Source organism: Hipposideros armiger, unplaced genomic scaffold (assembly GCF_001890085.2).
Source record: "Hipposideros armiger isolate ML-2016 unplaced genomic scaffold, ASM189008v1 scaffold_574, whole genome shotgun sequence".
NCBI lineage: Eukaryota > Metazoa > Chordata > Mammalia > Chiroptera > Hipposideridae > Hipposideros > Hipposideros armiger.
The window spans coordinates 632,487-642,667 of NW_017731924.1; the positions used below are offsets into that span (position 1 = coordinate 632,487).

Consider the following 10,181-nt stretch of genomic DNA (forward strand, 5'->3'; position numbering starts at 1 on the left):
GAGAGAGAGAGAGAGAGATGGGCAGTGCTGCCCTGGGACCCAGGCTCCTCTCCCAGGAAGTCCTCCAGCTTCATCTCACTCGCCGAGGAGGCGGGGCGGCCAGGGGGTCACACCCACTCAGACCCCATGCCCCTCCCCTGCACCCCTCTGGACCTCCTGCCCGAACAGCCCAAGCCCACCTCCAAAGGGCCAGCCTCATTGCAGATGGGTTCTCCTGAGGGTGAGTCCTGGGCCCAGGGGATCTGCGGGGCAGCTGTGTGTGGACTGTGGACAGAGCTTGACCTTGTAGCTGGGAGCGTCCTCACACATGCACATAAGGCCCCCCCATGGGCAGGAGGTGTGAAGAGAAAGGGGCCAGGCCATGGATTGGGGCGGAGGCCAAGTCTGACTCTCCTGGGCCACGATGTCAGCATGCCACTTAACGGGGTCCAAGGACTCCCAGCACAGACCTGCCCCCGAGGCCCTGTGTGGGGACGGAGCTGTTCCCCGGAACGCTTTGTACACGTCATCTGTAACTTATATAAACACAAAACCCACAGCAGGCAGGCCTCCTTTGGGTCTCTGCCCAGGCCTCTGATGGGCTAGGGTCGCCGCGCGTGTGCAGCAGGCTCTGGGCAGGCACGCCCCACTCGGGCGAGCAGAGCGGGGAATGGAGTTGCTCAGCCCTGCGCTGGCCTGTGAGCTCCTTGCTCACAGCAGAAGCCAAGCACAGGCAGCCTCAGGGGTTCCAGGCAGAGGATGGCTGCAGGAGACACACCCAGAGCAGACGCCCAGCGGTGCCCGTCCATGCCCTGTGGGCACCACAGCTTCCTGCTTGCCCGGCTGCCTCAGGGCGGCCCCAATAGCACCTGTTGACACAGAGCCCCCTTTGCCCTCTCATTCTCACAGCGGGTTGTCAGATGATGTAAATTAGAACCATTATTTACAATAAAAACAAATAAAAAACATACTACGTGTCCGTTACCGAATCAACTAAAATTGGCTGGTCAGGTTTCCAGAGAATGGGAGCAGGTATTTCATAAGCGCAGACAGACACTCCACATGCACTGCTTTCTACAAAGCTGTGTTTTTCTAAGCACGGCGCAGCGCGTGTCCGGCGTGTAGCCTATTCCAGGGGAAGGGGCAGAAAAAAGGGGTCTGTACTGTGCTGACCACCCTCGTGAAGGTTCGTGTGTGTGTGTGTGTGTGTGTGTGTGTGTGTGTACACGTGCATGCTTCTGAGTGTAAGTGAGTGTGTGTGTGGCCCTGTGTGTTTGAATGTAGGCATGAGACTGTGTCTCTGTGTGTATAACTGTGTGTGTGTCGGGGGAGGGGAGGGTTAAACTCCCAGAAACCAGATCCTGTAATTAAAAGGACAAAGGCTGACACGTCTTCCAGTAAGACAAGTCGCCCAGAACACCCTGCTTTGACAACTGTTACCCTCCGCCTTCCCGTAAGTGTGAGGCTGTATCAGAGGCGCTGAAGTTCATCAGCCCCATTTCTTGGAAAGCCCCTAAACACTGTGTAACCCCCGCCTCCCACTCGTCCTCTGACAAGGACAAGGACAGCCAAGTTCAGCCGGGACAGGGACAGCTGCCCCCCCGTGAGACACCCGGAAGTGCAGAATTTCCCCACATGTTTAATTACACGGATGTGCACTTAAACGCAGACATCTGCTTGTACAGAGATGGTCTGTGTGTGAGCAGACATACTTTTTGCAAGTACCAGCTTAGTTGTGGCCACTGCATTTCAGCCCTTTACCAACTCAAAGCTAAAGCCACCAAGTGAAGCGCACAGTGACACTTCCATGAGCTGGGACGCTTGGCACGATGTGATCCCAGCAGCAGAGAGAACGACGGTCAGTTTGGGGAGGGCTTGGGGGAGTGATGGTGCATGTCTCCATAGAGTCGAGTGGTCACTATAAAGAGTGAGACGCGGCCACAGTCCCTGGGCCAGCAGAGGCCAAAGGCAGACCATTCAGTTTTGACACACGGGTCACAGGGTCTTAGGCGGACACAGGAGTCAGTCAGGCAGGGATGTGCCCCAGAGGGCTCAGGGGTCATCTCCAGGCCTGGGCTTGGCTGACCACAGCCTTCCATGAGATAGTACACAAATTAAAAATAAGTGATGGGCGTTTTCATTTTTCGTCATTTTCACATAAAATTTCTCAACACATAATCAGAATTAAGTAGCCCAATTACTATTTATAGGGTGACCTCGATCATAACAAGTTTTTCCAGGGGGAACTCGCAGTGACCTTTAGGTAAAGGGCGGGGTCCTGACCTCAATTGCTTCTTGAGGTTGACACGGTCCCAAGGGCCAAGCCACAGACATCCACGTGGCGCTCCAAACCCACAGCTGGTGCTGCCACCGATTCCTCCCGGCCTTCGGATCCACCCAGGGCACCAGCTGGGTGGGTCGCCTTGTGGCCACACACGTATTCCCGGATGTGTGTGTATGTGTGTGTGTTCATGTCCTGAGTTTACTGCTAAGTCTCTGAGCTGGTCAGAGGGATGTGAAGCCAGCGGCAGGAAGAACACAGTGTAGCACTAGGGACAATGTCACCAGCAGGGCTGCACCTCTCTGATGGCTGCAAGAGTCAGGTTCAGAGGGATGCTGGTCCCAGAGAGCTTCCCAGGCTGGACATGCCACCCAGACCTGCCAGGGGCCAGCGCCAAAGCCCGTCCCTTGGGCGTAACCGCTGGGTCTCCAAAGGCGCAGAATATTACAGGGGTTTGATGTGGGCTCTGCTTCTGGCTGAGGAAGACGCACGGCTGAACCCTGGATGGCCTCCTACCTGTGTGAACTTGGGAAAGTGAGCCCACAGATAATCACACCGTCTCCTACAGACTGTTAGCTGCTGCCCTGGCCCTCGGCACCTGCCCCAGGCCCTCTGCCTCCCTGCTGCCTCTGCCTGGAACTCTGGGCTCATAGATCTTGGCATGGATGGCTGTGTCATGTCATTCTAAGCTCAACTAGATTTTTGTCTTCCCAAAGAGGCCTTCCTGTAATCTCCCCACCTTGGCCCTGATTTATTGTGTTCAGAGCACGGATCATTATTTGAGATTACCTTACCCATTGATTTTTGATTATCTACCTCCCTTCCCTTCTGGGAAACAGCACACTAAACGTAGGATCAGAGGTGTCTCATTCACCAATGCGATCCCCATGCCACAGCACAATGTCCAGGAGAGAACGGGGTCGATAGATACATGGTGGCAAAAATGACCCAACAGTAAAGGGTCCTTAAAACACCCACTGCTGTGACATGGTATCTATAGGGCCTATCCGGTCCATTCCCAATGACACAAATGATTTCTGTTATTTACTGAAAATGCTTTGCACGACAAAAAGTACAAAACAAATTTTCAAGTGAACCTAACAGTCCCCCACCCCTTGGAAGGTGGAGTGGCCTGTCCACGGCCACAGTACAGAGCAAGGGAGAGGCTGTCAGTGCCCACCCCGGGCTAACCTCACGTTATCCTCACAGCTGAGTCTGAGGAGGTGCTAACCCGCCTACAGGGAGCTGAGACCCGCAGGGGCTGAGCACATGCAGAGCCACACACTAAGCCAAATGCATGTAGATGCTGACATTTTCCAGTGAGAACTCTAGGAGAGCAATGAATTAACCTCCCCCTCCCTCTCTCCTCCTGTCATAGTGGTAGGTATAATATCCAGTAATCAAAGCTCTCACTGGGACAGTAATGGAGCTAGTTGTGACCACATCAACAAGAGAAAGAGACACAGAGGGCGACCGTGTGCCCTGTGACGTTGCACCGTAGAAGCACGGCGGAGGCCCCTTCCTGGCCGGGATCCACACCAACATCTCAGCCCCCTTGTCCACGACCTAAAGGACAGGATCCAGGAAATGTCCCCTGCCCGTGGGAGGGGGGAGAGAGGACCCTCATAGTGTCCCCAAAATAGAAGTAGGTGGAGGCCCCCTCGGCGGCGGTGGCTGGCATTCCACAGGCTCACTTACGGTGACCCGATAAGCTATATAAAGGTTGTTCTGTGGCCACGACAGAGCCCGGGGTGGAGAAAGCTCTTAATTACAGCCGATGCTCTGGGGTTGGCCCCGTCCGCAGCCTCCGCCCCACGCGCTGCAGGAAAGCCAGGCTGAGATTGAGTCCCCTGGGAACCTTGTCAGGCCACAGAGAGGCGGGCGGTGATGCCACGACACGGAGGTGCTTTCCCGGATGAGCCCCAGGCCAAGGGGGCCAGTGAGTCGGGCACCAGAGCCGACCACGGGGGAGGCCCAGGAGGGGGTCACGCCGGAGATCCGTCTCTAATAACTCTAGCTGTTCCTGCTGCTGATTTTACTCCACTCATAGGCTTGCAGATATGTTTTCATTGATATAATAACGCGGGGATAATGACTTCAAGCACTGTGAGTTTTATTCATTCAACCAACAGCCACTGGTCACCGTGCACAAGGCAGGCTGTGCTAGGGCCCAGTGACTACATAGCCGCTAGGACTGTAGAAGCGCAGCTGGACAGGACTCACCTTCTCAGGTGGTGGGTGCTGGCCCTGGAGCCCCGGGAGCCTGGATAAGCCAGTTCGCCCCACTGTCCCCAGCACCATCAATGACAGAACGGGGAGAACTTACTTAGGGGATCGTGGTGAGACTGCAGTGACACCGTGGAGGTAAAGGCGCCTCCTAAATATTGTCACTTCCTGACAGACACCCAGGACCTGGGTTAAACAGAACAGGGGATGTCACACAGTTCTGCGCCTCGCCAGCTGGGCCACCTGGGGGAGCAGCTCTAATCACAGTCACCTCACTGATAAGTCATTAGTAATCAGAGTGCAACCTCCAATCCAGGGCGTAGCACGTATTAGCTCTGATAACGGGTGTAAGCGCAGGGTAAGCCAGAATGTGCTAGAAAGTAATCGAGCGGGACTAAGTTATGCTATTTGCACCTGTGACTCCGTGGCCGCTGGGATTCTAACAAAGCGCTCACACAGTGTTGAATGGAGGCACCCTGAGGTCCTGAGAAGCAGGACGGGGCAGGTCTACAGGGGGCTCAGGGGCAGCTGGACAGAGAGAGACTTCTGTAGCAGCCACCCAGAAAAAGTTCTGCCGAATCCCAGGCCTAGTCCCGTTTCCACGCCTCCCTCTGTCCTGCTCACACGGTCACTCTCAGGGGGGCTCCCAGAGCGGAGCAGCCACTGCTCACAGACCCCAGCCTGGGCTGCCTGGGGGCCAGGGCTGCTGCACCCAGCCCAGACGCCAGCCCCTCGCTTCCTGTGCCCTGACCTGGGACCAACTCCCCCTATAAGGGACAGCCCGGGCGCCTGCTGGCCCACACAGCTGCCACTGCTCCCTGCTGTGGCCAAGCTGGATGGGAGGCCTGGGCTCGGGAATCAACAGGACCTCATCACCAGCATTAGCATCGGAGAAGAATAGACGGAGAAAGAGACAGGGGGAGAAAGAGGGGGAGGAAACCCTCAGACGTGGGCCTCATGCGTGATGTTAGATTGTCTAGTAGCCACATAAAAAGTAAAAGGAACCAAGTGAGATTAATTTTACAAATCTATCGTACTGAACCTACATTTCCAAAACATTATCATGTACCTATGTAACCAATATAAAAATATTCATGACACTCTTCACTCTCTCATACTAAATCTACAAATATCTGTGTACATGTGACTTGCAGACACATGTTGGGGCCACTGACCAGTCCCCGACTGGCCAGTGGCCACATGTGAGAGCCAGCCCAGGTGCAAATGGCCACGTCGACACCCACCTCGCAGGGCAGGTTGGGGTGTGATGCAAAGTGCTGTCAGCGTGTGGTGCTCGGTCAGTGCTGACCCTCAGTTCTACCCGCTCCCAGTAGAGTCTGGTCGGGGTCCCCCTCTGCATTTGTCCCCCTCTAGGAAGCGGCACGGTGTCTCTGGCATGTGTCCGCCTAGCCCACCCAGCCTGCCTTGTCTAGACCTTCACCGACCCTCAAAACCTAACCGTTGGCCTCTGTGCGCCAACACAGTGCATGAGTTAAACACTTCGGTTGTTGTTGGCTGCCATGCCAGATTGGCTGAATATTCTTGTTCTGTGGATCTGGGAGGAGGGAGACCCTCGACCTCATCATCTATAAGCATATGTCAACGGCAAGCACAGAATTAACCGCCCGGCCACTGCCCTCATTTTCTTTAAACAACACCTGAGCAGCTCCGCCCATGTACTACGCCCTGTTCCAGGTGATAGGGCACCAAGAAACAGCCTCTGCCCTCCTGAAACTTCTCTTCTCGAGTGGAAGCCAGGCCCAACGCAGAAAAACCCCAGGGTACACGCTCTGTGGAATAATTATCAGCCACTTCCTGCTTCCCCAAGTGGACAGAAGCTTCGCAAGGACGAGTCACGTCAGATCCGTCACTGCATCCTGGGCACCTGGCATGCCCCCCAGCAGAGGCGTCACTCAGTGTGCGGTTGTTGAATGAATGAATGAATGAATGAATGAGTGACCAGATGGATGGATGATTGGGTTGTTACAGACTGAACGAATAGATTAGATTGACTACAATGACTGCTACAATGTATGGCTGTTGAGTGAAGGAGTAAGCTGGAGTGATTACTGCACCAGAAAAGCCCCACGCTGTCAGTCTGGGATTTTCCACATCGTCCAGAGAGGCCCCCACTCAGAACAGCCGCTATCCGGGCTGTGGAGTTACCCACAGGGTCTCCGAGGTGCCCCGGGACTCCTGGTTTAGATTGGGTGACACTCCTTGATTCCATCTTACTACCCTCCTTTCAAAAGGTTCCCGTTAGCTATTTTATTGTGTTTTGCTTTGTTTCTAATTGAAGCCATTGTGAGAGGATTTTGTATCATCTGTCACCAGAACAGAGCAGGCTCTTGTCAGCTTACAGCTGTATTTACCAAACAGGATTCCCTGCAGACGACGGAGCACCGCTTAAATCTCACATCCATTTAGCCGGTTGGAGGAGCCTGACTAGAGCAAACCCTGGTTTTGTTCTAACGACATCACCTTAGCCTCTAATGCCTCACCTTAGCACACCAGGCCCTCCTGGCTGCAGACCCTGACAACCTGACAAAGCCACCAACCCCCACTGCCCTCCTTTTCCCTGGTCACATGGGCCCATTATAGTTCGACTGTGTCACGCTGTCCCTTAACCCCATGTCTTCACCTCATCCTGAAGCTCGGGCTTGTCCTGCACCATAAGCACCACCTCTTCCAGGAAGCCCTCCCTCATGCTCAGAGCCACGCCCCCACCACAGCCATAGCAGGACCCTACCCATGAGACTCTGTGACACCTTAATTAAAGTCACCCCCACAGTACCTTTTTTTATTTTTTGCCATCTAGACTATGAACACCCTGAGGGCAGGGGCTGTGTCTTATCTTTTTCTATAGGCCCAGAAATCAGCACAAGGCCACACAAAAAGTAGATCCCCAATGAGTGTCCGTGAATAAAAACGTGGAGATTAAGTGAGCCAATATAAGGAAAAGGGTCACAGTGGTGGAGAAACTGGGCATCCAGTCTCAGGCACAGCTTAGCTGTTTTCTCACCGGGCTGCAAGCCAGGCCCATCCCTGGGACAAGGAGTCATGCCAGCTGCTCCCACCACCGGCCTCCGCCTCCACTGCCGTGTCCCCAGGGCTCCCCTGCCCGGCCTGAGGTGGGACTCTCTAGGGTTCCCCACCCTGAGCACCCCAGTCGCCCACAGAAACCCACTTCACCCTTCCTGTCCTGGGCAGGGGCTGGCCTCAGAACGTCCCCACCAGGGGTCAGAGCCCCAGGGGCCGGGCACTGGTTCTGACTGTAACAGCTCTGTGGGGAAGTGGACGTCTTCCCACTGCAGAGCTGAAGACGCCACCCGGGGACATTTAACCAACCTCCTGTATCTCAGGGCGGGGCGGGTGGGGCTCGCGCCCAGCCCTCCATGACTTCCTTTCCTCCTCTGCAGCCCTGGAAGCGTCCAGGACGACAGGACACAGCCCTGGTGACAGGCACATGCTGCTGTAGGTGCAACTGGGTTTCTGACGTTACAGAGTCCGGGAATGGGGACCTCAGGCCACCGCGGCCACCCGCCCCCCCAAGCCCCGGCATGGCACTGGGGCCTCCCCTGACCTGGCCACACGGCCCCTTGGCAGGCGGCCGGAGCCCCGCGCCCGCGCCCGGGCGCTGCGCACTCACTCTCACACAGCCGACGTCTCAGCTTGCCACGGATCTTGTCGATGGCGTCGAAGTCGGACACGTGGAAGACGTGCGCGGACTTGGGCTCGGAGGCGATCTCCTGCAGCTCCTCCTTCAGCGCCTGCCCCACGCCCACCGCGAAGATGCGGATGCCCGCGCGGTGCGCGGCCTGCGCGGCCTCCAGCACCAGGTCCTGGCTGCGGCCGTCGGTCAGGAGGATGGCCACCTGCTTGAAGGCGCGGTCCCCAGGCCGGCCCCCGGCCCGCCGGGAGAAGCTGTGGCGCGTGATGTAGCGCAGCGCGTCGCCTGTGTTGGTGTGGCCCCCATGGTAGGCCAGGGTCCCTGCGGCCGCCTTGACCGCCTCCCTGGAGTCAAAGTGGCCCAGCTCGAAGGCCGTGGTGGGCTGGTCGCTGTAGCGCACGACCCCCACACGGGTGCGGTCGGGGCCCACCTCGAAGGTGTCCACCAGGTTAGCCACCCACTGCTGAACCTTCTCAAAGTCCCCCTTGCCTACGCTGGAGGAGGTGTCCAGCAGGAAGACCAGGTCGTAGTGGACAGTTTTGCAACCTGCAGGGGAGAGAGTGAGGTAGGGTCAATGGGGTGCGAAGAGGGTGCTTGGTCGTTGGGTCAGACTGACCTGCCTCCAGCACCCACCCATTCTGCCTCCCACTGGCTGGGGGACTTGTCCAGCGGCCTTAAAGCTCAAACCTCAGTTTCCTAACTGTCCCATGATGATGAGTATCCCCAAGGTGCCATGAGGGTCAGCTGACAGTATATAATCTTACATGAAAGTGATTAACATTCATGGAACACCACTGTATCAATTTCTTTAAATACTTGGTTACAGAGTGACTTCATTATTTTTTAAACCTGCTACAAAAAAAAAATGCCCATTTCAGAAAAGGCAATCAAAAAGTGTTTGAAATGCCCATAATCCCATCTACACAGAGTTAACCACGGCTAACCATGGTGCATATACTTGATTATTTTCTATTTCCATATAGTTGTTGATGAAATTGGGACTGTACTGGACACACTGATATATAAGGTGTTTCCCCCGCATCCAGCAATGTGCTAGAAACCCATTTCCAGTGTGATATGCTGGTTTCCATGGCTACAGAGTCCACTGCAAGGATGAGCATAATTCATTTAGCCAGTGTTCTCTGGTTGGATATTTAAATAGTTTACTGTATGTCACTCGCAGAAATCATATAAAATATGATGCATGCATACATTTTAAATACAAACTTATACAATTCTGTAAAACTATAAAATAGGCTTACGTTTTTTTAACTATAAATTTTATATTAATTACATGATGCTTTTGGTTCAACAAACAATGGCACCATATAATTTATTTCTGATCCTCAGAACAAACTAGTGCAGAGGGCTGGCTCATCCTCATTTTAGAATTCGATAATATGAAACTATTTTCTAAACCTCAAAGTGCGGCACAAACGTACAAGGGAACTATCGAGACGCCCCAGTCTTGACTCTTCCAGAATATGGGGCGTGGTCATGACAATAGCAGCCGCTGACCAGGCCTCTGGGAGCAGCTGGCACAAACATTTCGCTGGTAAAACACACACACACACGCACACACAAACAAACAAAAAACAACCCAGTCAGATTGGCAGAAATCACAGAGACCATGGTAGCCAGAGTGGACAAGTGGCTGAGGGATGTGTCACACCCACTCTCTGGGTCTTAAAAGCCCTATAAAGGAAGGTATCTTTTGATCCACCAATTCCAAATTTACCCTCAGTGATTCACCCTAAGAGAATAATAAGATAAATGGAAGGGGAAAAAGAACATGTATAAGGGAAGTTTATGACTGCGCTGCCAAGCTAAATCCCAGAGACAACGTGCTTGATCACCCATATGGAACTACTTAAAATAAAAACCATCTTGTGTTCACACAGTGGCTGTAAAGGAATCCTTACTACCAACACGGATGCATTTTTGCAATACATCGCTGGGTGTGGAAAGCCCGTGTGTGTCTACGTGTGGGGTTGTGTATGCATGTCTAAGAGAACCTGCAAAAAG

At 54.2% G+C, this 10,181-nt stretch overlaps 1 protein-coding gene across 1 annotated transcript in view; it reads right to left on the minus strand.

Annotated features, from left to right (window-relative positions):
* The window catches only part of COL22A1 (collagen type XXII alpha 1 chain), a 200,887-nt gene extending 192,094 nt beyond the window's left edge, over positions 1–8,793 (minus strand). Inside the window, exons 1-2 of the mRNA XM_019624053.1 lie at positions 8,790–8,793; positions 8,136–8,702 (exon numbers count right to left, since the gene is read on the minus strand). Of these exons, the coding sequence (XP_019479598.1) occupies positions 8,136–8,702; positions 8,790–8,793 (571 nt within the window). The remainder of the gene's footprint in view (positions 1–8,135; positions 8,703–8,789) is intronic.
* Between the last annotated feature and the right edge of the window lie 1,388 nt (positions 8,794–10,181).